Source organism: Urocitellus parryii, chromosome 8 (genome assembly GCF_045843805.1).
Source record: "Urocitellus parryii isolate mUroPar1 chromosome 8, mUroPar1.hap1, whole genome shotgun sequence".
Lineage (NCBI taxonomy): Eukaryota > Metazoa > Chordata > Mammalia > Rodentia > Sciuridae > Urocitellus > Urocitellus parryii.
Window position 1 is genome coordinate 78,511,671 of NC_135538.1, and position 27,191 is coordinate 78,538,861.

At 32.5% G+C, this 27,191-nt stretch overlaps 1 protein-coding gene across 1 annotated transcript in view; it reads left to right on the top strand.

The window, feature by feature from the left end:
- The first annotated feature begins 294 nt into the window (after window positions 1-294).
- The window catches only part of Lca5 (lebercilin LCA5), a 32,426-nt gene continuing 5,529 nt past the window's right edge, over window positions 295-27,191 (top strand). The window contains exons 1-5 of the mRNA XM_026411186.2: window positions 295-637; window positions 5,238-5,767; window positions 23,995-24,132; window positions 25,161-25,257; window positions 26,254-26,396. Of these exons, the coding sequence (XP_026266971.2) occupies window positions 439-637; window positions 5,238-5,767; window positions 23,995-24,132; window positions 25,161-25,257; window positions 26,254-26,396 (1,107 nt within the window). The 5' untranslated portion in view covers window positions 295-438. The remainder of the gene's footprint in view (window positions 638-5,237; window positions 5,768-23,994; window positions 24,133-25,160; window positions 25,258-26,253; window positions 26,397-27,191) is intronic.

The following is a 27,191-nucleotide window of genomic DNA, read 5'->3' on the forward strand; positions in this document are numbered from 1 at the left end:
TGGTGGTTATAGCCCTGTTAAGATTCAAGTTTTATGTTTATTATAACTCTTAAGATTCAAGGGAATCAAATTAGTTAACACTTATTTAAGTACTTTGCATGTTATCTTCTTTCTAGGCCATGACAGAAACTGTCTTTTGTTCAAATAGTGTCAAAAACTTATGTGTGAAAATAGATAAATTATAAATGGTATATTATTTTTCTTTTAGCATTTTACATTATAATTAATTGTAGAAATGTATTCCATGAATGTATGATGAGTCTCCTTTCCTCTTCCTTAATTATAGGGAATAAAGTGTATCTTGGGTGCTAATGTGAATGTTATATTTCGTGGAAAAAATAAATTGCCTGGAAATAATATTATGAAGACTATGAAAATGTTCTTCAGTGTTGTCATCAATCTGTGAATTTATGTGACTAGAGACTATTTTTCAAAACAATGGGGGAAAGAGCAAAAAGTCCAAATGCTGATCAAGAAAGAAAAGCAGACAAACAACATAGCTCTAATTATTCCTCTGAGTTTGGATCTACATCCCAGTCTTCTGGTCAGTCATCGCCAGTTAGTCCTTCTTCACCTACAGTTACTATGGGAAAAACTTCTAAAAAACAAGCATCAGATAACCAAGTATATTGCCAATGTAAGTATTCTTTAGAAGAGTTCTGTGGACCTAGAAGATTATGTACAATGCTTAAGGAAAACTTGTACGAATGGAAGTCTTCTATTAGTATGTATAGTGTTATACACATGGATGTAGGCTGATTTACATTTGTAATAGGCTATATTTTAATAAATTTATATAAGCCTTGCTAATGGGTCTGTCTGTTCCATTTTTAATATTCAAAATCATGCATTATACAAAATAAAATAACGTAAGGCTGCTTATTTTCTCTTCCTCCTAAGTAAATATTTATTTTTGGATCTCTAATGTACTTCCTGTAAAGGCAAAACCAAAAGAAAACCTACAAGTCAGTTGTACTTTTCTGTATCTTCATTTTTAAAAAGTAGTGAAAGGTATTGATATAAAGTCGCTAGGGGCATTTTTATAGTTTGAGTGAAATTATTTACCCTTGGTAATTTATTGCGGACTCCAAAAGTTTGAATTAAAACTAGGAATACGCTTGGAATTTTGGACTACCAGTCTAATTTTTTCCCATTGTGTTGTGATCTCTATTATAATCATTAAAAATATTTTTGTTATTAAAATGTTACTATTCTGGAACATATTTGGTTACCTAGTCTTCTATAATTTCTTCATTTTATTAAATTTCGGGTCAGGAAATCTCGTTGTACCGAGTAATAACAGCCTAGAAAAATATTGTAAATGTATGTGAGGTAATTATTGTATGCATTTAAAAAGCACAGTTATAATAGCAGTAGCTTAGATTGGTAAAACTTGCAAGGCAGAGAGTGATAAAAATTAGAGGCTGAAAGAATAATAGAGGCCATATCATGAAATACCTTGCATCTTATTATAATATAATTTAATTAATGTCTATTTCTGTGGGGAATAATTATTGAAAAGATATATGCATTGGTATAATTTAATTTGTTTTTATAAAATTTTACTTTGAAAAGTGATGATACTATTAAAAACTACAAAGAATATGTATTCCTTTTGAAAGCAGTCTTTTCATGGACCCCTAATTTAGTCCCTATCTGGCTACTCAGGGATGCCCCTATTTCTAACAATTGAGTGCCTCCCCCGCCACAAGCAATGTTTTTTGGGGATGGTGGGGTATGGATCCCTTCCTCCAAACCTGTTTCAGTGAGAAGATCTTGTTAGTTTCATAATTGAGAGCATGATCTTAAGCTTCTGTTTTATAATTAAGAGCAAATATCTTTTATAATTGGATCTTAGAAAATACCTGTTATTCCTAAGAAATTATTAACATACTTAAGTATTATTAGGTAAGGAGTACTTTAATTTTTCCTTCCTCCCCCAAAAGTAACTTACCAAGTCACCCAATTAGAGTCAGAATTTGATAAGCCTTATCTTTTTGAGAAGATATGAAGAAAAAGCTGTGAAAAATGGTTCCAGTATCAACCAGGAATTATCAATTATCATTTTCCATCTGTCTCATATTGTTTTCTGTTTTCCACTGTCTTTTGAATTAAAATCTGTGTTCATTTGTCCATCTTAGATCAAATAATAGAACTAAACTGATATTTTTATTTGAACACCAAGTTAATTTCTCTAGGTTTTAATTGCAACTAATATAGATTAAGGAAAAACAAATGTGATGAAAGCAGCATCTTAATCACTTGAATTCTCAGGTTTTCATGTTTTATAGTATATTCTTTCTTTTAAATTTTCAGCAAATATTATTTTTAAAATAAAATAATATTATTAGAATTTTTTTTGTATAATAACATATTTTAGGGTAATGGCTACTGGGAATTTAACTCAGGGGCACCTGACCACGGAGACATATCTCCAGCCCTGTTTTGTATTTTATTTAAAGACAGGGTCTCATTGAGTTGCTTAGTGTCTTGCTTTTGCTGAGGCTGGCTCTTTACTTGAGCTGCTGGGATTACAGTAGGAGTGTGCCACTGCACCTGGTTGTAAAATAACAATAATAGTTTTGGTTATACATGTTTGTATATTACATATTTATTTCTTATCAGTAATATAAACATATCTTGATTTTTTTGTTAGATAGAGTTTATTTTTGCTGCATTTTAAAAATGAGTCATATTTCATTTTGAACAACTGAAGTAAGAAGAAAAAATCCAGTATCTTTCCACCCACTTTTTGATAGTGACATAACAAGGGAGAGAAGAATGACAAACATGACAGCCAATTATCTTTTTTCTTCTTACTTCTATTAACATATTTCATCTCGATTTGAAAACTATCAACATGTATCAGTCCTTTCAGAGTAGATAGTCTATAACTCAAAACTCTGCTATCTCAGTTGTTAAGAAGGAAAGGAAATTTAAATAACGGACACTCCAAATTCAAAATTACATTCTAAAGCAATGTTGTCTAATGGAAATGTAATTCAAGTCACAAATGTAAGCAACACATGTCATTTTATATTTACTAGTAACTACATCAAAAAAGAAAAATGGGTGAAATTAATTTTACTTAACCCAACATAGTTAAAGTATTATTTCTGTATAGTCAGTATGAAATAGTATAATGTTTTGCATTTTTAAACTAACTGTTCAAAGTCTAGTATGGATTTCACAGTTATAGGATATCTCTATTCAGACTACCTCATTTCAAGTTTCTCCAAAGCTGTATGTGGCTAGTGTCTACCATCTTGGATAGATATAGTTTCATTTAGTCATTCTCTCATTTCTTTTTATTGCTGCCACTTTTTTTCTATATCTGAGCATTTATAGAGCTAGAATTCTAAATAAGTGTACATTCAAAACAGTCTGTGAAATTTTCATATTTTCAATGAAAACTTTATAATGTAAAATTATAAAAATTGTTATTTTTTCTTGTTTCCTTAATGAATCAGGTATCCATGAATAGTGAAATGGGGAAGGGTAAGGTTGGATCTTTCAGTTTTTCTTTTCTTTCTTTTTAACCTGGAATGTATTTCTTCCTTGAGAGGAAAAAAATGAGGAGAAAAAAACCCCTCAGAGATTAAAGTTTATTATCTTAACTCTGGCAAATTTTCAGATGACTCTTTTAAAGGGCAAGTAGGTACTCTGTATATTGAGGCTTAATTTTAATGAACTTTTAATAAAAATAAAACATACCAAAGTTTTTAGAATGTTACAATTTAATATGTAGACTTTTAAATATTTCATATGCTTATTTTTATAGAATGTGATCTTTTTTTCTTGTTCTTAAATTATGTTGATGTTTTGATATGAACATCACACAAAAGAAATTTCCCAAGAAAGTATATAGAAATACACTTGTACAACTGTTTTCCTTTGTTCAGTTTTGATAATTTTGATAATTGGGATATAAGTTCTTATTACTAACAGAGAATACTCTGAAGAAGTTCCTCTTTTACATGTATACCTTACTTAACAATGATCTATTTATGTATATAGTGTTATCTTCATCCTGCGTGTTGAGAAAATAGAATTGAAAAGGTTTAATTGAATTGTCCAAGGGGGTTATTAAGTGGTAAATCTCGAATCTCAAATCTTCTCACTATACTATAAGCTGCCATTCTGTTTCCCCAAATGAAGAAAAAGAGTTGTAATTAATACAGAAGAAAAATTTTCATGTTTAAAATAAGGATTACAGCTGAATCATGGTACATACATGTAATCCCAGCAATTTGGGACGCTGAGGCAGGATTGTGAGTTCAGAGCCAGCCTCAGCAATTTAGAGAAGCACTAAGCAACTTAGTGAGATCCTGTCTCAAAATAAAAAATAGAAAAGGGCTGGGGATGTAGCTCAGTGGTTAAGCCCCTCTAGACTCAATCCCTGGCACCAAATAAATAAGAATTCCAATTTTCTTGGCATAGATGACTCAAATATCACAATGTTTTGGCCAATGTTTATTTTATAGCATTCCAATGCTAATGATGCTCCTGTTTGAATTTTGACTTGTCATCTCATAAAATTAAAGGTGGTCAAAGCCTGATACTGCCATCTTTTTTATTAAAATTATTTTAGTAGTAGATGGACAGTATACTTTTATTTTATTTATTTATTACTTTTGTGTGGTGCTGAGAATTGAACCCAGTGCCTTACACATGCTAGGCAAGCACTCTACCACTGAGCTACAACCCTAGGCTGCCATCTTTTTAAGCAGTGTGAATAATCCTTCCCCCAGTGGTGGGGATTGAACTCCAGGGCCTGGTTCATGCAGGGAAAATAGGATGCCATTTTTGATGGATAGAATATTCTTTATCTTTCTTAGAAGACCCTAAACCTTTCTTAATAGAAATATATTAAGAGCTGTTTAGGGAAGTGAGTACCTAAACCAATATGTTGGCGCTCGAAATAAAATCTGATATTTAACAAAATATTGGAAAAAAAATTTTTTTTTTTTTGGTTACTAGGGATTGAACTCAGGGGCTCACTCACTCAATCACTCACCTACCCCTTGTGAGGCTGGCTTTAAACTTGAGATCCTCCTGCCTCAGCCTCATGAGCCAGTGGGATTATAGGTATGCACTACTATGCCTGGCAGGAAAAATTCTTTTTTGAAAACAAAAATAAAGAATGTTATGGACTCACATGTGTTTGGATGAATGAATGATACTACATATACATCTGGTATAGCTTTCACTGTATATTATTATTGTCTCTTTTGTAGCCTCCAGGAAACCAAGTCCTAAGGGTCTACCAAACAAAAAAGGAGTCCAAGTGGGAATTCGTTCCCAAAGCCTCAATAGAGAACCACTTCGGAAAAATTCTGATATTGTCACAAAACGGGTTCTTTCTGCAAGACTGCTAAAAATCAATGAGTTGCAGAATGAAGTATCTGAACTCCAGGTCAAGTTAGCTGAGCTGCTAAAAGAAAATAAAGCTTTGAAAAGGCTTCAGTACAGACAGGAGAAAGCCCTGAATAAGTTTGAAGATGCAGAACTTGAAATCTCACAACTTGTAGTTCGTCATAACAATGAAATTACAGCACTCAAAGAACGCTTAAGAAAATCTCAAGAGAAGGAACGAGCAACTGAAAAAAGGGTGAAAGATGCAGAATGTGAACTATTTAGGACAAAATTTTCCTTAGAGAAACTGAGAAAGATCTCTGAAGCTAGACACCTACCTGAACGAGATGATTTGGCAAAGAAACTAGTTTCAGCAGAGTTAAAGTTAGATGACACTGAGAGAAGAATTAAGGTAAAATTTTCACAGCTTCTAATTGTGCTGTCTTGGATTGTTTCTCATTGGACATTTCATATGCTCTGATTAAATAGCCTGTTGCGATTTCATACTTGTTTATAAATGAAAATGATTTTTAGTATTATCCAAGTAAGAAACTACAGAAAATTTAAGATTGTATATTTAAGAGCAAGATGCCAAAAAGATTGTATATGTTAATAAGCCACATATTGATGAATGAATGTTTAATTCCAGGGATCTTAGTCATTTGAGGGAAAAATTCCTATTTGGCTATTTGATTCTTTCTTTAAAATTGAAAATTATACTATAGTAGTGAGGCTACATAAAACTGACCTTTCAGGACTATAACATAAGAAATCTGATCTATGATTTCCTTTTTGTTCATTGTAATAGATATGCATAATACATCATTTGGGGCAAGGTATGTTCCGTACTCCCCAAAACAAAACAAAACCTTATAGAAGGGTAGATGGTAGAATATTGAAATAGGCCTGAGAGTAAAAATCTTTGGATTTTTTTCCTTTTTTTAGAGAAAGGAAGAAAAAGAGTCCTATTTCATGACTTTTACACATGGAACTTATATTAGATTGCCACTTGCTATCTAACAAACAGAAACCTTAAGTTGGGTTCTGTTACTTATAATTAATAAGTAGTTTAGAAAGTAAAGGTAAGCAAAATTTATGGGAATAATGTCTGCTGTGAGAGCTTTCTGAGCAAAGAACACCCAGAACTGTAAGTAAATTAAGTTTCTGTACTTATTAATTATTTTTTAATGCGCAGCTTGTTATAGTACTTAGTCTGTATAATAAGCATGGCTAGTATACCAATGCCAGGGGCAGTGGCTTATTAAATACAGTGTGTCTTAGAGCCAGAAAAGGTTCCTACTTTATTCTCTAAATTTTGCAGTCATTATGTTAGGGTTATTTACCATGAGGTGGGATGGGGATTGAAAGCAGTTATCATTCAATAAGGAATTGGTACTTGAATTACTTTTTTGTTTTTAAAGTACTTTATTTTTTTCTTTTTTTTTTTAAGAGAGAGAATTTTAATATTTACTTTTTAGTTTTTTTCTGCAGACACATCTTTGTATGTGGTGCTGAGGATCGAATCCCGGCCGCACGCATGCCAGGCGATCGCGCTACTGCTTGAGCCACATCCCCAGCCCACTTTCTTTCTTTTTACTTATCATTGGACCTTTATTTTACTTATTTTTATGTGGTGCTGAGAATTGAGCCTAGTGTCTCACACATGCTAGGCAAGTGCTGTACTACTGAGCTATAACCCCAGCTCCTCGAATTATTTATTTATTTATTCATTCATTCATTTATTTTTTTTGTTTATATAAGCAGGATATGAAACATTTATTCACAAACTGTTGGTGCAGATTCACTAGCAGGTGCGCCAAGGAGCAGGCTGCAAGTCCATATCCTTAGACCCCCTCAAGGGGTTAGAACAAATTTTTGTTTTTTAACTGATTTTATTTTTTAAATACATGACAGAAGAATGCATTACAATTCTTATCACATATATAGAACATAAATTTTCATATCTCTATTTGTATATAAAGTTTGTTCACACCAGGGAGGGAGTAGGAGGTTATCAATAATGGTGGAATGTGATGGACATCATTATCCAAAGTACATTTATGAAGACATGAATTGAATTACTTTTTAAAGGGAATTAGAACATGTGCCACATAATGGATTTTTAAATTAGGAATAAATAACCCATGGCCTGGTGTGATGGCCTAGGCCTGAAATCCCAGTGGTAAGCGCGGAGGAGGAAGGATTAAGAGTTCAAAGCCAGCCTCAGCAATTTAGCGGGGCACTAAGCAACTCAGTGAGACCCTGTCTTTAAATAAAATACGAAATAGGGCTAGGGATTTGGCTCAGTGGTTGAGTGCCCCTGACTTCAATCCCTGGCACCCCAAAATGAATAAATAAATAAATAATCCAAAATGCTGATTAATATAAATGATAAAAACAGAGAGGATGAATAAAACTACAGAGAAAGAAAGAAATTACAGTGCATACATACATATAAACAGCTGTAAATTGCAGTTCTCTTTTATAGCCAGTTATGAAGGAGGTTGATGGGTGGGTGGTAGAGGAGAGAGCAGAAACAAGGATAGGAAAAATGGGGATAAGTGTGTGATTCCAAGTTGTAGATAGGACTGTTCACTCGGGAGCACAAAAATCTTTCATCTGTAATGATAAGTCTTTGAAACAGTTAACAATATAGTGTCCTCAATCTTTTTTTCATACTGGATTTTTAAAAGCTTAACATTTTAAGTTCACTGTAGTTGGGCATGCATATGTAAGAAAATTATATAGAAAGATTCCATATACTTTTTACTTAGTTTTCCCCAGTGGTAACATATTACATAACTATAATACAACATTCTAATGAAGAAATTGGTTGTGATTCATTAATATAATCCATCAAACTTATTCAGCTTTTGATGTTATATTTTTATATATATTTGTGTGTGTAGTTACATAAAATTTTATCAAATGTACAGACTTGTGTGACCATGAACGCATTCAAGATGCTTAATAGTTTCATTACAGGGATCCTTTGTGTTACCCTGGTATAGCCATTGCTCCCTCTTCCCTTCCCCTCTAACTTCTGGCATACACTAATCCATTTGCCATCTCTATAGTTTTGTCATTTCAAGAATGTTATACAAATAGAATTATACAGCATGTAACCTTTGATGTTGGCAGATTTCACATATACACTCATCCAAGTTGTTGAATGTGTCAGTAGTTTCTTTTTATTCCCAAGTATTATTCCATGGTATAGATGTACTGCAGAGTGTTGCAATGTATCCTGTTGAAGGGCATTTGGTTTATTTCCAGTTTTGGGCTATTAACTAACAAAACTGCTATGAGTATTCATGTACAGATTTTTGTGTGAACAAAAGTTTTTATTTCTCTGAGCTATGTCTAAAAGTGTACCTGCTGGGTTGTAAGATAAATATATGTTTGGTTCTGTATAAAATGCCATTCTCTTCTAGAGTAGTGGTACCATTTTACACACCAGCAATATTTAACTGTCCACTTTCCATATTCTTGTCAGTGTTTGGAGTTTATGCTGTTTTTAATTTCAGCCATTCTAATAGCTGTGTAATACCATCTCATTGTGATTTAATTTGCATTTTCCTAATAGCTGAGGATGGATAATCTTTTTATGTGCTTATTCAATATCTGTAGATCTATTTATTTTCTTTGTTTTGCCATTTAAAAAATTAATTATTATTATTATTATTTTGTGGATGGACACAATACATTTATTTATTTTTATATGGTCCTGAGGATTGAACCCAGTGCCTCACATGTGCTAGGCAAGATCTCTACCACTGAGCCACAACCCCAGCCCTGTTTTGTCATTTTTCTAATTGGATTATTATGCTTTTCCTGTGGATTTTTTAGAGTTCTTTATATATTCTTGACACAAGTCCTTTTTCAGATGTGTGATTTGTAAATATGTTCTCCCAATCTGTAGCTTGTCTTCTCATCCTCTTCACGGTCTTCTGAGAGAGTTTTAAATTTTGATGTGATCAAATATATCATTTTTTTCTTATTGACTGTGCTTTGGTGTTAAGCCTGGGAACTCTTTGCCTCTATCCCAGTTGTATCTATCGCCTGTACTTTTCCCAAAAGGACTTTCCTCCACTTTTACTGAGGTATAATTGACGAAAATTTTATACACACACACATTTAAGGTATACAATTTGGTATTAAAAAAAATATTTTTGTAGTTGTAGATGGACACAATACCTTCATTTTATTTTTGTATTATATGTGGCGCCAGGGATCAAACCCAGTGCCTTACACATGCTAGGCAAGCACTCCACTACTGAGCCACAACCCTGGCCTCACAATTTGGTATTTTATAAAGATTTTGTTTTAATTTAAGTCCAGGATTTATATTTTGAGTTTAATTTTGGGGCAGGGTGTTGAGATTTAGGTTCAGGTAATGGGCTTTTTTTGGGGGGTGGGGTCTGTGGATGCCCAGTTGCTCTAGCCCCATTTGTTAAAAAAGGCTATTCTTCCTCCATTGTATTGCTTTGACACTTTTATCAAAAATTAGTTGGACACATTTTTGTGGGTTTATTTCTAGATTCTCTGTTCTGTTCTATTAATCTATGTGTTCCTCCTTCTGTCATTACCATACTGTCTTAATTTAAGGATTCCTAGTATGCCTTAATGCCAGATACAGTGATTCTTCTCATGTTACATTTTAAAATTTTTAGCTACTCTAGGTCCTTTGCCTTCCCATATAAATTTTAGAATAAACTTGTTTATGTGTACAAACACCTTCCTGGTATGTTGATAAGAATTGCATTAAATTGATTTGTGAAGAATGACATCTTTACTATATTGAATCTTCCAATTCTTAAACACAGTATGTCTGTTTATTTAGGTTATCTTTGATTTCTAAATGGTGTCAATTCTTTCTGGGTCAGAAGGTTACTTTTAAATTTTTATTTTCTTATTTCAAAACTTCTGTTATAAAAATTATTTTCACAAAGAGCTGTGAATGTTTTATGCACACAGAGGAATAACTTGATTTTAGTTTACTCCCAAGTTTTAAGATTATTTGGTTTACAAGTCTGAGCCTCCAAATTTAATTGATAGATATAAACTGCTTTCTTTCTGATGTAATTGAAATTACATTGGAATCAACATTAATATGTAATTATGAAGTTACTTTTCTGAAATCAACAATTTCACTTTCCCGTCACATCTTACTAGTTCCATTCTGAATGGTATAACCTTTGCAACCCATCTGAGAGCATCTATTCTTTATTCTAGCTTGCCTTTTCAAACTTCCTAAAGCCTTTGGCTTTTAACTATTAAATATAGTTATATCTTTCATAATCTCTGTAATCAATCAAGAATTTGAAATAGTTTCTACTGAATTTCTTACTTGGCTTTGAAATTTAGCTTTTGTCTTTGTGCCTTATTCAGTTTTCCAAATTTTACTTTGTCCAAACTAAATTAATCCTCTTTTTTCTAACAGTACGTTAGAGTCACTACCACTAATTGACTAAGGGAAAAAGCTAAGAGCTTGTTTGTGGTGTTTCATTTTGCAAATTAACTAAAATGGAACAAGTACTGGATATTGAAATTGTGATAACATTGCTGGTAGCGTTATCAGGTCTATGCTATCCTTTCCTAAGGATGACTATCTGTATGGTGTTTGATTTTTTATTAGTTTTTCTTTTGGTATACCTTTCTGTTTTAAGAGTTTGTCCTTAAGCTAAAATTTGTGGCAGGCAGCTTTGTTTATAGCTTGTCTCACATCTAGGAAGTTTCCAGCTAACAAATTCTTATTCTTAATAACAAATTCTTATTCTTGTTACATTTTATTCTTAAAGAATGTCAATTTATCCTCCCCTTAAGTGTACACTGAGCTACAAAACCTTTCCCTCTTAATATCAGTTTGTTAAGATGGGTGCAGGCTCATTTTGTTTGTTGATGGAAATGACAGAATATGTAGGTACTCAGTAATTTAGAAATGGATACATAGTTAGGAACAGCCAAAGGTGTCAATGGAGACAGCCTCATGACAGTTGCCTTTCCTCCTGTAGGAAATCAGTCCACCTGTATGATATGGTTTGTTTCAATCCCAGGACAATACCAGGGATGAAGAACTACTTGATGGGTTAACTCTTTTGAGTTCTATATAAAGGATTAGTAGCTATGTATTTTATTTATTTAGAATTGACTTTATACCCTTATTTTGGCTTTTGTTTTGACAGATATATTTATTTTTTTCTCATAAAATAGTGCTTTTTAAAAGTTAAACAAGGGGCTGGGGATATAGCTCAGTTGGTAGAGTGCTTGCCTAGCATGTACAAGTCCTTGGGTTCAATCCCCCGCACCCCCTCCACAGGCACACACAAATGCCCGGTTTTTGTTCTCAGGACTAAAAGGCTCATTGGTCACTCCAGTTGAACTGGGCTAACTGGGCTGCGCAAAATAACCACACAAGAGATACAAATACCTTTTTCTTCGGGGTCGCTGTGACGGTTCCTCTGACCTTAAGAGTCCGCAGGAAGAGAGTCAGAGCACACACTGACCCCTTTTATTGAGAAGCTATTCAAATGAGGCAAGGGGTCAAGTTTCAGGGGGCTGAGTCTATCTTCATGATGTCCACTGTCAGCAGGTTGACTGACACCTGGGTAGGCCACACCCAAGGGCACAGTAAGAGAAGGGGACACACACACAAGGCACTTCCATGGAAGATTCTATCCTAAACTGGGCAAGGGATTATATTACAAAGGAACAGGTGAGCATAGCTTCTTCACCCATGGGGCTGTAGCAAGACACACCCATGCACAAGACACTGACTTTCGAACCCAAGAAAGGTGGGGAAATCTCTTGTCACATTTCTGTGACTGAGCACCTCAGTACTCAGCCGCGGAGTGTGACTCACTTACGTACAAGGTTGGTCTCCCACACACAAAAGTTAAAAACATTAACTGATGTACATATTAATGGGGTACCATGTTGTGTTTTGATACATGTATGCATCATATAATGTTTAAATCATGTTAACCATATTTATCTCCTCATATTTCTTTATGGTGAAAACTCCTTTCTTCTAGCTTTTGAAATGTACAGTACATTATTTTTGTCTATAGTTACCTTACTATATAGGAACATACCTTAATAAATTTATTCAATAGAGTTCTCTAATTTATCATTTTAATCTTTAATATTTTATACATATTTAATACTTAAAACTGCAACATATGCACAACCTAACTTTTAGAACAGAAAACTTTAAAATTTTATAATGCAGTGATTTTCAAACTTTTGCTGCAAAGACCCAGTAGTATTCTTAAAAATTATCTAGGAACCTCTCTAGTAAAGCTTTTGTAAAGTCTATCTATTGCTGCTTAATCACATTAGAAATTAAAGTTGAGAACATTTAGAAATATTTATCCACTAAAATAGAAGACAGCTCATTACATTTTACAAAATCTTGTATATTTTCCAAGCCAAAAATAAATCAAGAGTGGCTTGTTCCATATATTTGTAAATTTCTTTAATATCTGGGTTAATAAAGGACAGCTGGGCCCTCACATTTGCTTCTGCATTCAATCTGTTGGAGTATGTTGTTGTGTTGATAAATGTGAAGAAAATTCAGCCTCACACAGATGTCTGTATTAGTTAGAAATTGGAGGAGTATTTAATAGTCTTCTCATATAACTGGATATTTTTCTTTGATAGAATATCACTTGTTACATTTTGGTGTAAGTGATAGTCTATCTAAATAGTTATAAAGTGGAATCTGAAGCCATATTGGAACTTTGTATATTCAGTCACATTAAAACCTAGGTGTCTAATCTCACTGGATTAGATGTTTTATCCTTCACACATTGGTCATTTGGAAATATTGAGTTATGTAGATTTTCAAAATGTACATGTATATAATATCACATGGCATATAGCCTTTGGAAAACTTCACAATACTCTCATGACACAATGTGAGTGAAATTAGCAAATAATATCTTATTATTCTAAAATAATTTTGACCTTGAAGACTCTCAGAAGTGTCTCAGAGATCTTTGGGGGTTATTACACCATTCTTTGAGAATCACTGATTTAATATAAGCAGTTCTTTGTTAGCATTTCCTTATTAGTGATTCCCCAATCAGCAATTTCTTTCAGTGACTACCCCAACTGTACCATCTCATTCTGGGCCTGGGACTGGCCTCAATTAGGGGCTCAGCTCATGTTTTTCCACCCTCTTACCTCAGATAGTAGCAGGTTATACACATTGCTTGACATGTTGTTTTTCATGGAAAAGTATTTTTTTGGCACTTTCAACATAGCATTATCTTAATTCTGTCTTAATTCCTTTGTAAAAAAAAGTTTCATGTTTCTTCCTAATCAAGAATGCAGTAGCAGATTAATAGGTATAACCAACAACATGTCATAAAGCAAATATCATGAATTGTAATTATAAAAAGAATCCATAATCATTAAATAGGAAATTATCTTCTAAGTTTTATGAAAAGATTAAAAAAGTAATTACATGTACATAATTATTAAAAGAACTCCAGTAAACTGTAGGATATACATTGAGAATGTTAAAAATCCAACTGTATTTTTAACATTAGATGGCACAGAGTGAATTACTTTTTAGGGAAAAAATAATAAAACTCTTAACATTTTATCTCTTTTTAGATATTTGTAAAGATTTTGGGAAATGGTTTGCATATCATAGAACACAGGATCACAGAGCTGTGAAAGAAGTTTGATGGATTTTTTTCCTACGAGAGACTGGAATTCAAATTCCCTTGGCCCTGAAGCTACCCTTATGTATTTCTTGTAGATAAAATCATTATTTTATTTTATAGTTGTTCCTCACTATAAATAATTTTCAAAAGTAAGAATTCACCGTTATCTTCCCATTACTTATTGGGCCAAGTAGGTCCATTTTCCTTCCTCTTTCACTGCTATGACTTAACTCTAGTTCCTTCTCTGAAAGATTTTCTGCCCTTTTGTCCTTCAAAAACCCAAATCACAAAGCCCTATCTTTGTCTCAGCTACCTGTTCTGAATTATTTTTAAACAAGAACATCTAATTAGGACAGAAAATGGAGGTAAACCCAATAGGTCAGCTCTGTTCTTGTCTTGCTTTGACGTAGTGTAACTCTTTTAACCCCAGGTTCAGTTGATTTGTCTGAGGAATTAAATGGTATGATTTCTGAGGCAACTTTCAAATCTAAAATCTGAGGAGCCTGAAGTCATGCTTTTAAAGTTTTCATGTACCCAAAGTGTTTTTAGCATGGTGTACTTTTATTCCCCTTTACCAACACCAAAATTAAGGACCTATTACATCTATTGATGAATGTTGAAGAGATGAAAAATTCCTAGTGTTGAAAAACAAATTGTTTGTAAAATAAAATTTTTACAAAATAACCCAAGGAATTGCTGAGTTTTATATTTTATATATATATATATATATATATATATATATATATATATATATATATATATATATACACACACACACACACACACACACGCACACACACATATTTATATAAATAATATATAAAAGCAGTCTTACATTTCTGGAGAGAAAAGAGTTAAATGAAATGAGATCTGTGATCAAAGGGTAAATTTTAGAATGATTTCAGAAAATAACTTTTTCAGGGACCTTAGAAACTACCCATTTATTTTTAGACAGTTATTAAAGCAGTTTTATGTTAATATTTAAGATAAATTTTATTGAAAAAGTAATAAAACCACTAAAAATGGGCTTAAAATTCAAATAATACAAAAAGGTATGCAATGATGACTTGTTTCTTTTCTATACTGTTTGTAGACCCATTTCTAAGAAACACTTTGAAGAAATTGTCTTTTCCTATGCAAGCTTGTATCCGTGTATTAATGTCATGTTTTTCCACCCTTTTACCACAGATAGTAGCAGTTTATACACATTGCTTGACATGTTGTTTTTCATGGAAAAGTATTTTTTTGGCACTTTCAACATAGCATTGTGTACATGTATATCATGTACACACATATACACAAACTTGCACATGCATAATCAGTTTCATGCTTTTTTTTTATAAGATGCATACTAGTCTGTATAGATGTGTCATAATATGATGAACCTTTTATTTTTTTTTAATTATAGATGGACACAATATCTTTATTTTGTTTATTTTTATATAATGCTGAGGATCAAACCCAGTGCCTCACATGTGTGAGGCAAGTACTCTGCCACTGAGCCACACCCCAGCCCCAAACCTTTATTTTTAATATACTGATTTCTTGTTCTGGAGTAGCATAAAAGATGCCTGGCATTAAATATATATGTGTGTATGTGTATATGTAAGTATGTGTGTGTGTGTGTGCCATATAGAGATGTATATTAGTATAATGGAAAATTCCTAGAGGAGGAAGTCTTTGTCTCAGTAAAGCATTTTAAAATCATCTTTTGTTATTTGTTTATATAAGGTTTTAAAGAGTGCTATAGGCTAATAGTTTTTTTCTTAGAGCAATTAAAGTTAAATCCTTCCTATTTGGGGAGGATTAAATTAGTTTTTCTTAAAGCATTTTTTTTATGACAGCATCTTTAATATGAAAACATTGATGGACTTTGCCTGTTTAGTTGAGTTAGAAGTTTTTGACTTAGAACTCAAGGCCAAATAAAAAAATTATTTAGTTTGTATCTAACTATGCTATTAATTAACACTTACCTCTTAACCTGTTAAGTTCCTAATGAAACTTGAAATTTTATACACATACAAATATATATGAACAAGATTCAAATTCTTGTTATATACCATGCTAGCTTTATGATATAAGACACTTATTATCTGAACACTTATTAAATTATATTATTATATTATCTGAACCTCAGTTTCCAGTCTATAAAACCTTGCAAGTGATAAACAGTGTTAAAGTTCATAGTGAGTGTGGATAGCTCTGTGCCTTGTACTTATTAGGCAGTATATGAAAGAGGGAAGGAGGGAAAGAAAGAGGGAGAAAGAAGGAAGGCACTAGAAGTAAAGTACATTAATTAAAAGTAAATACATCTGAGAGTACTGTAGTATTTTGGAGTTTGAAAAACTATTATAGAGCATTGTTTTTCAAATTGACTTTAAGGATTCTTTTTTTTTTTTTTTTTGAAAGGTTTAAAACTACTACTGATTTGTTCTATTGGCTTTTCGAATTTTGTCAGTTCTTCACAGGCAATCAGATGCAGGTCCTGAGATGTTCTGTGATGGTGACTGGTGAGATAGTTTGCAGAAAAGGCTTTAGAAACTCACCTTCCCAGCAACCTGAAGCAGCCCCTGAAACACTTCCATGGGGAACTCTGTAATTCAACTCAAACATTTTAACTGTTGAAGAAACATAGACAGAGGAGTTATTTGCCTTTTTCTAGGTCACAGAATATTGCATAGATCATTAGAACCATGTGTCTAGGACTAGAATTATATTCTTCTGTCTCCCATTCTCTTGCTCTATTATTCTATTTTCTTTTTCATAAATTTCTTGGAATTTTGTCACATTTAAAAGCTGAGTGATAGTTTCCTCTGATAATAGTACTTTTTATGTTATTTTAAATTATAACATAAGTAATTAAAATTTTGGTTATTTTATCATTACTTTTTGATGAAATGATGTACAAACTATAAAAGAGACAAATCATTTTTTTAGAATCTTTTCATATGCTCATTTTGTATGTGTGATGATTTATTGAGTAGGAATCACCTCTGAAATCTGTTTTATTTTCAATACAACTATAATAAATATTGTGGAGTAAATTCGAACTGTTGGAAGACACAAGTTCAAAGTAAGGAGAGATTTGCAAACATTTTAAGGAAAGCAGGTTTCATGAGTGCATGGATAAGTCTCACTGCTTAGGATAGGCTGTGATGCAAAGAGGAAACACACTATTGGATTACAAATTTGCTTCTAATCTGTCCTGCTCAAAAGCACAATAAGAAACAGCTCATATAAATGAGCTCAGTCTCCAGATTCAGATGAATTATACCCCAGAGGACTGAAGAATCTTGCAAATGTGATTTCTGATCCTTTGTCAATGTACTTTTAGGAGTTAGGAAGACAAGGAGAGTTAACAAAATAATAAAAGGCGAGTACCAATTTTTTTAAGGGTAGGCAGAGATAGATGTTAAATTATGAATTAGTAGCTTGCTGCCAACCTCAAATTTTTAAACATGTTTTGGAAATTATTGCTCTTTCAGAACTATTTATTTTATTTCCTTTAGATTGGTTCATGAAGATATATCTATACATTCTCTCCTATAAACATGTATATGTTATACACTTATATTCCTATATATGCTATATATTTATAAAACATTTGCATGTATATTTTATGACTATACTGTATCTACTATAGTCTAGTGGATATGTTATATAGTAAATATACTATAGTATGTAGTTAATATTGTCTGTCTTTTATGTTTTTTTTTTTTTTAATGGAGTAATGTGGATTGCTTGAGAATAATGTTAGCTTCCTAGTTAGAGCTTTAACTGTATTCAAAGGGTGTAGATAAACAGTTGCCAACTTGGAGAGAAAGTTTCTAGGTGGGTGTTTTGGGCTACCATCTTAGGTCCTATCCCTTTCAGTTTATTGGTGAATTTCATCAGGCTCCTAAAGGGCAAAAACAAGTCTCATTTGATTTTGTATTTGCAACATCTGACAGTCTGGGATAGAATTAGTTCTTTATAAAAGAATAAATGGATGGGTGGATGGATGAAATAAAATTGTGGCATTCACAGTAGGTTCACCAATAGGAGGGACCTCTAATTTGATGATGACAACATTAAGATTGAGTTGGTCTCCCTATGCTCAAAATCTGGCCCCAAATTTTGATCTGGTTAAATATTAAGTCTTCATTTTTTAAAGATCTATCATATATGATCTCCTGGCTTGAAAGTAATTCAGTTTTTAAAAATATATTTTAGTTTATGAACCTAAAATCATATTGCTACTTAGAAAGTTACTAGAAGGGAGAGAAGAAATGCTGGGAAGCAATATTGGCCAAATTTTATTGTCTGCATGTATGAATATGTAACAATAAATCCCATCAATATACACAACTCTAATGCACCAATAAAAAATGAAGAAAAATTTAATAGAAGATGTTTGTTTTTCTATTCCTAGGAGGTAATAGTAACTATAACTTTACTGGTCAGATAACATGTATTAAGGTACCAAGTTTTAGGTAACAAACTAATGTGTGGAGGGCAAATAGGATAACCATTATGTTGAAAAACTATTATATGAGAAACAATGTAATAAATATGGAATCATGGATTAGATTAGGGGAAAATATAACTTACTTCTTTATTTAAAGGCCTATTGCATGGAAGAGGAGAAATAGGTCTGCTTTTTTGAGGTTGTTTGTTAGATCTGTGCAAATCCAGTGAATATTACTAATTTCCACTCATCTATATGGAAGAGCTTTCAAATAATTGAAATTGCACTAGAAGTATTTGTGTAGAGGCTGGATGTTCCCCTTCTGGAAATATAAAAAAAAGAATTCCTAAAAGATAGGCCAGTGAGATAAACTCCAGGTTCCTTGCTTATATTAAGTCTGTCTTCAGGGTTAAGCTACCACAATACTGAACAGGCATTAAAACAACTGAGATGGATAGTCCTGTTTTAATAAAAACTGTATTATTTAAGTGTATATTACTTTATTAATTAATAAAAATAAGGTAAAATCTAATATCCTTTGAGTTTGTAAAAAAATTGTTATGTTAATTCTTTATTTCTGTTAAATAGTAACAATTCTGTGATATTATTTTGGAAAAAAAGTTTTGAAGTACCTTAAAATTTTTTCTCTTGTTTCAAGACATTTTTAAATTTATAGTATAGTAATAAGAAAAATACTCTTAGTCCTACCAGCCAAAGATAACTACCATTTGCATTTTCTTCTTTTCTCCATTCAGTATTTTTTATTTCTTAAAGTAATTTCAACTTTTTTCCCATATATGGAATATTTTGAACATATGGAAAAAGAGAATATTTAAAGGTTTCATGTTCCTATTTGATATTTTTCTACTTTTGCCTTAGAATTTATTTTTAAAAATAAGATATTAAAGTTCCCCTGTGTCCTTTCTCCAAACAGCCTTCTATTCTTCTGCCTCAGAAGTAACTGCTTCCCTGAAGCTGTTAGATGTTTCCTTCCTAGCCATTGTAGTTTTTATTTGAACATATTTTTCGAAATTATATTTTATTTTCCATAAGTAGTACATGTGCATTAGTAAGTAGCATAAATTTATTGAAAATGAAAAAATAGGGGTTGGAGATATAGCTTAGTTGGTAGAGTGCTTGCTTTTACATGCACAAGGCCCTGTGTTCGATCCCTAGCATCACCAAAAAAAGAAAAAGAAAAAGTAACATTCTTATCAGCTGGAGATAACCACTTTTAGCTTCTTATTGTGTATCTTGGATATTTCCCTCCATTAATGTGTGCCTTATGTAAGTATTCATCTGTATGTTTGTGTATATGCAGAATAATTATTTTAAATGATATGTTGAAATGCTTTTTTTTTCCTACTAAAATAATGTGGTTTTTTTCTCATTAACATGGCAAATTACATTTAGATTTCCCCCCTGTGACCTTGATACTAGGGATTGAACCCAGGATGCTTTACCACTGATCTCCATTCCCTGCCTTTTTATTTTTACTTTGAAACGGGGTCTTGCTAAGTTGAAACTGGCCTTAAGCTTGTGATCCTCCTGCTTCTGCCTCCTATGTATCTGGGATTACAGGAATGTTCCACCATGCCCAGTCACATAATAAACTACTTTGATTCTTTGCTTTCTTGGAATTGATGTATTTAGTAAGATGTAATTTTTATTCATTGCCTAATTCTTTTTGCTAATATATGGGATTTTTGCAACAATATTCATGTATAAGAATGGTCTGTGATTTTACTTTAAGCTATCCTTATCTACTTTTTTGTGATTTAGTAATATTGGCAGTTGTAGATGTATTCATTTAATTAATTAGCATATATAATATTTCTTATACACTTTTGACATCAAGATTATAAAAATTCTGGGCTGGGGGTATTGCTCAGTGGTCAATCACTTGCCTAACATGTACGAGGCTCTAAGTTCAAGCCCCAGCACTGCCAAAAAAAAAAAGTTATAAAAATTCTCACCAAGAATGATTTTTTATAGGTCTTTCTCCTCCTCATCACTCTTCTTACTTCTCCTCCTCCTCCTCTTCCTTTTCTTCAAATTATAAAAGATAGCTATATCTGTTTCTTAAAATTTTTTGGATTTTTACCTTCAAAACCCTGTGAATTTAATGTTTATTCAGAAGTTTATTTTTGTCTTTATTTTTTCCAACTTATTCGTTTAATAGTTTATAAATAGATTCATGTCTTACATTTCATTTTTAGTTATTTATTATGTTTATTTTATTTCAGATTCTGTATTTGTTGTCATTAAGTTTTTTAATATCTATTTTTATTACCATGTAGGATTCACTGTGATATTTCTGTATATGCATACAGCATAAATTCATCATTTCCATCTACCCTTCATCCACCCTTAACTCTTTTCTCAACAAACCATTCCCAGTAATCACTATTCTGCTTTCAGGCTGGCTTTTTTAAAAATTTGATATAGGAGAGAGTACATGTAGCTTGTCTTTCAGTGTCTTTCTTTGTGGCTATTCAGTTCCCAATTGGTTATGCCCATCTCCTGAGCTACTATGAGGTGTCTTCCTAGCAGACTGGAGATAAAGGTCACATGCATTGGGTAATTTATTGCCTTGGGAGAGCAATAAATAATTCTCAATGCCAAACCTAAATCTCCTGGCTACCATAGGAGAGAAGACCCTCATGTAATTCACAGATGGCTTCCTGCAGTTGAAATTTTTTTCTGTGTTCATTAGTTCTGTGGATGAAATAGTTGTTTTTCCTCTTGGCTGCTACTGTGGGCATGCCCACTAGGAATGGGACTACAGACAAACCCCCATCCCCCATGCAGTTGTGCATATCTAGAAACAGGGCAACAATAAGGACTTTTCTTCCCTCCCCTCACTTTCTTAATAGTGCCCATCAGGGATCAAGGGTAAGTGGATCACCCCTGACAAGAGATACTGGGCAGGAGAAAATGAGAGGTGAATATAGCCAGTGCTGGGCAAAGTTTCTCTCTGACTCTTCTTAGGCTGTGTGCCCCATTCTTTGTAGTGCTTGACAGATATCATGGGGGAATAGTTCATAATAGGAGCTGGGTAACATAAGTGGCAGTGCCTCTGGTCTAAGGACAGGCTTCCCATCTCCCTGATTTTAGAGATGGCACTCATTTCACTTCCATGCCTCAACATCCATTCCCCACCATACATCACTCTAAATTTTGTGTCACTTACTTAGCCAAGTCTGGCTTAGGCAGCAGCCACCAGCAGAGCCAATGCCATGAGTTGTTTGTGGGTCCCAAGGATAGGAATATGCAGGGATTCTGAGCCCTAAACAGTCTAAATTCAAATAATAGATCCCTTCTCAAGATGTCTCCTGAAGTTTCCCTCTTAAATGCAATGAATTTCTTTTCCAAAACCTTACTACTGTGCATATTTCATGTGTCTTTGCTATTTGGGCTGAGCTGTCAGTTTGCTGGGATTTTTACTTTTCCTCCTGCAGAGGGGAAACTTCCCCTCCTCTGGATGTGAATCGGGCAGCAAGTGATGGGCTGTTTCTTTCTTTTGCTGTGCCACTGCCTTTTCTCATATGTAGTATTCTCCAAATGTCTCTTTGTTTGCTGTCCCTTTACCAATCCCTACCACCTATATTTAGCTCATTGTTTTGTCCTTATAAATTAATTTATATTTAGTGGAGGCATACAGTATGCATTGTTTAATGCCTGGCTTCTTTCATTCAGCAAAATTATTTTGAGATTCTAATATATTGTTGCATGTATTAATTGTTCATCCTTTTTATTGCTGAATAATAGAAATATACCACTTTTTAAGTATTCATTAATCTGTTGGTAGACATTTGTGTTGTTTCTAGTTTGGGACCATTATAAATAAAGGTAGTATGAACAATCATGCAAAAGTTTTGGAGATTGACTTTTATTTCTCTGGGCAAGACCTAAGTGTGAAATGACATAGTAAGTATATGTTTACTGCCCCAATTTTTAAAAATGATTATGCCATTTTATATTTCAACCCAAAGTGTATGAGTTCTGATTGCTGTTCATCGTTGCCAACATTTTGTGTGCTTAGTTTTTCGAGTTTCAGACATTTTAATAGTAAATATTGTTTCATATGGCTTTAATTTGCATACATTATGGCTAATGATATTGAGGCATCATTCTTTGTGCTTGTCTCTATATATTCTGTGGTGACTTATCTATTCAAATATTTCCTCCATTTTAAACTGAGCTGTTTAGTTTCTAATTACTGAATTTTGTAACACATACATATATACATACACATTTTTCTTTGATATGTACTGTAGCATATGATTTGTACATATTTTTCTCAGACTATGGCTTATCTTTTCATTCTCTTAACAGTTTCTTTCAAAGAGGAGGATTCTTAATTTCAATAAAGTCCAAGAAAATTTCTTTCTTAATATTTACCCTGGGGAAATAATAAAACATATGTTTGAAGTTATATATGCAAGGATATTCACTATAGAAAAAATTGGAACACATTAGTGGTGAATAGCAGAACTTACAAGTTATGATAGTCTAGAAGATAGAAAAGTATTCCATTTAAAGATTATATTAAATTCTGTTGGCTTAGGCATTTATATTAGGAAAATATGTAAAAGTCATAAATTATGTACACTAAAATGTTGACAATCATGATCACAGGATAATGGGATTATAACTGTTTTATTTTCTGATTTTATTTGTAGTTTTATAGTATCTTAAAGTATACTGTAATTGTACCCAGGGGTGCTTAACCACTGAATACATCCCCAGCCCTTTTTGATATTTTATTTAGAGATAAGGCCCTAAGCAACTCGGTGAGACCCTGCTAAGTTGCTGAGGCTGGCTTTGAAATTTGAATTTACTATCTTCCTGCCTCTGCCTCCTGAGCCACTTGGATTACAGGCATGTTCTTTGTGATTTTATAATACTTTTTTGCATATACAAAGCATGTTTTTTTTTTTCCCATTCAGAGTTAGGAATGGTATCGTGACCCATTTTTTTTTTTTTAATGTGATGCTGAGGATTGAACCTAGTGTCTCACATGTGCTAGGCAAGCACTCTCTCAATGAGCTACAACTCAGCCTGACATATTATTTTAAAAGAAAATATTTTAGCCTAAATACTTTCATAAACTTCACGGGAGATATTTAAAGACAATGGTAATAGCTGTAGTTTTTATCTAGAGATGTGTTCTGTACTCTGCACCTTGCCTAAGCAGTGATTTCTGAAAGCCTATGCTTCTTATCCCATTCTTTGGCTGTCTTTTGCTCTATGTGTGCATGCTTCAAATGCTTAAGAATACATTTAAAAAATCACTGTGAAAAATGCTAAAAGAAATAATTAAGTAGGTATCTTATTAAATTGTTGGTAAATCTATTTCCCAGTTTATTTTACATTCATGAAGACCAAGTCCAGCCAGCCTAATTTTATGTCTAAAATTAGATCACTAAAAACATTTTGACACCTCTAAGTGCTGTGTTTTACAAATGGGTTCTTTTAATTAATACTGTTTTTGAAATATGTTTGTACACCTAGGAATTATCGAAAAACCTTGAACTAAGTACTAACAGTTTTCAACGACAGTTGCTTGCTGAAAGGAAAAGGGCATATGAGGCTCAGGATGAAAACAAAGTTCTTCAAAAGGAGTTACAACGACTGTATCACAAATTAAAAGTAAGCACTTTACATTAAATGGCATTATTTTCTCTGTAATATAAACTTGATGAAAACCCAATATTTGAAAACATTCTTACTATTCATGTTTTTAGGTTGGTATTGTATAATTTATAAAATTCTGTTATTATCTTTGGTGCTTAGATAGAAAATGTTTTGATATAATTATACAAAGTAAAACAGTAAGAATAATGTAAAATAATTGTTAAATCCTGGAAGAAAACTGTAGAAAGAACTAGCATTTTTATTGCCTGGTTAAATAATCTCTGTTCTACTTTTACATTGTTGGTAGAATTATAAATTAGTATACCCCACTATGGAAATCAGTATGACGGTTCCTCAAAAGTCTAGGCGTGGAACCACCACATTACCCAAATACACCTTTCCTCAGTATTTATTCTAAAGAATTTATGACTTTTACATATTTTCCTATGATACACCCATACCCTTGTTTAAAGCAGCACAATTCATAATAGGCAAAGTATGGAACCAGTCTAGGTGTCCATCAATGAATGAATGAATAAAGATATGGTATATATGCACAATGGAGTTTTAGTCAGTCATAAAGAAAAATAAAATTATGTTATTTGCAGGAAAATTCTTGGAACTAGAAACCATTCTGTTAAGTGAAATAAGTCAAATTCAGAAGATCAAGGTCGCATGATTTTCATAGTGTTTAGAAGAATCATTCAAATTATTTAATGTTGTTAAAGCACATTCTTAATTTTATCTGATCAATGATGGATTGAAATTTTGTGCAGAATTGTGCAAAATCATTTATTATCTTACGTAATTTTCTTTTTGTTAATCAAATTTTCAGAGTCATAGTCCCAAAATGGTCAAGAACATTGGACTTCATAGGAAAAAGCATTACTCTTCCCTAATCTAAATGTGCTAGAGACATTTTTTTTCTACTTGGTAGTTAAAAAAGGAAGCTGAACTCTAGGTTTATTTCAGTTTGTTAAGGAAAATGTTGATTGGCAAAGTGACACACACCCTCACTTCATTGTATATGGATTTGTTTTCAGGAAAAGGAGAGAGAACTGGACATAAAAAACATATATTCTAATCGCCTGCCAAAGTCCTTTCTAAAGAAAGAAAAAGAAATTACACCAAGGAAGAATGGTATAGTAGACATTATTGTTGAAAACTCATATTGTAGCTATTATTTATTTTTTAAAATATTTTTTCATAGATTAACACAATATTTATTTATTTATTTATTTTTATGTGGTGCTGAGGATTGAACCCAGTGTCCCACACATGCTAGACAAGTGCCTTACCACTGAGCCACAATTCCAGCCCCTGTAGCTATTATTTATTAATAAAATTAATTAATTTTGAAGTACAAGGAAAGAACAATAAACAACCCCATTGAAATACATTTAAATTCAATTCAATTTTTTAGTTTGTTTCGTTATAGTTAATTTTCAGAAATCCTTGTCAGTTTTTTTCTCCTGAAGAGAGGTCATTAAAATTAAGTAACATGCTTTTTTGAAAAATTCTTATAGTAATTTTTGAATCATGTGAAAATATATAAACATACCCAAAGTAGAGAGAATTTTATTTTATCTGCTTTTTGCTGCTTTTGCTAGATTAAAGTAAATACCAGACATTGCATTTATAAATATTTAGCATTGTTATGCATAGTTCTTTTTTAAAATGAAAGTATAATTCTTCTATGAATTGTGAGAGTTTTAAAACATAAAATTTGGAAATGTTGCCAGGTGTGGTTCCAGTGGCTCAGGAGGCTGAGACAGGAGGATCTTGAGTTTAAAGCCAGCCTCAGCAAAAGCAAGGCACTAAGCAACTCAGTGAGACCCTGTCTCTAAATAAAATACAAAATAGGTCTGGGAATGTGGCTCAGTGGTTGAATACCCCTGAGTTCAATCTCCAGGACCAAAAAAAATTTGTAAAAAGTAAGAATTTACAGTGAGAATTGCCCCCCAATCCCATAATTGCCTATAAATCTTAGAAACAAAAATAGCAATAATGTGCATTTGTTGGGCTGAGCAAAACATGCAGTATCTCATTTAGATTAACATATATACCAGTTGAATTCTATGTATCTTACCACTGTTCAGTGGGATTAGAAAAATTCTTGTACTGTTTTCATGATAGCTGCATGCCAGAGTGATTTTACAGACTTGTGTACAAAAGAAGTACAAACCATTGAAGATTGTGAGCTGGAAGAATTACCTGTAACACCACAAACAATGATGATTTGTGAAAATAAATGGGAGGAACCAGAATGTCTTACTTTGGTGAGTTCAGCTATATTTGATTATGCGCCAAACTCTGGGTTTAAAGTTGTCCGTAAAAACATAGTATCAAACATTTAAAAATTCAGTGGTGGAGCCTAGTACTATATCTGTATGAATATTCAACTAGCCTTTTAAAGAGAAAGAGGTAGTAACATCTGTGCATTTTATTAAATTTCTTTGGATTGAAATTTAGTTTACATTGCATTTTTTCAGTTGCTTCACAGAGAGATTAATCATACCTTCTAGGTTGGAGATAATAGGAATACATTTTTCTCTATCTGCTTATATATTCTTAGAAAACCCTCAGTGCTTTTATTTATTTTAATAGCAAACTAAAGGTTTCAAGTGATTTTTTTTTTTTTTAGAACTTAACTAAATGTAATATTTTGGGGCCTGAGAATTTTATGGGTTAACTGAATGCTGAACAAGGATGGAATTTGACATACCATTCAAATTAAGTGGAATTTAGAGTATCATTTAAAAGGACTTTCATCTTAAATCACTTGCAGATCCCTTTCTTTAAGAGGGTTTTGTCTTTAATATTTACAATTCAAAAAAAAAACAGTATTTCAGGGATCCAGAACATTTCATATAATGTTATATTTTTTGTACCTTATAAAGTTTCCCAGTGTATGACATCTCTTAAGGTATAAATCAGAAATGGACTGATTTAGTTCCTTGGTGTATTCTAGCTTTTTAATTTCATTGTTTTAGAAAAATTCAGATACATAAGTTGTACTTGCTGTTTCTTCCTGTATTTACCCTTTGAGACCAGATCATGTTATGTCTTTAAAA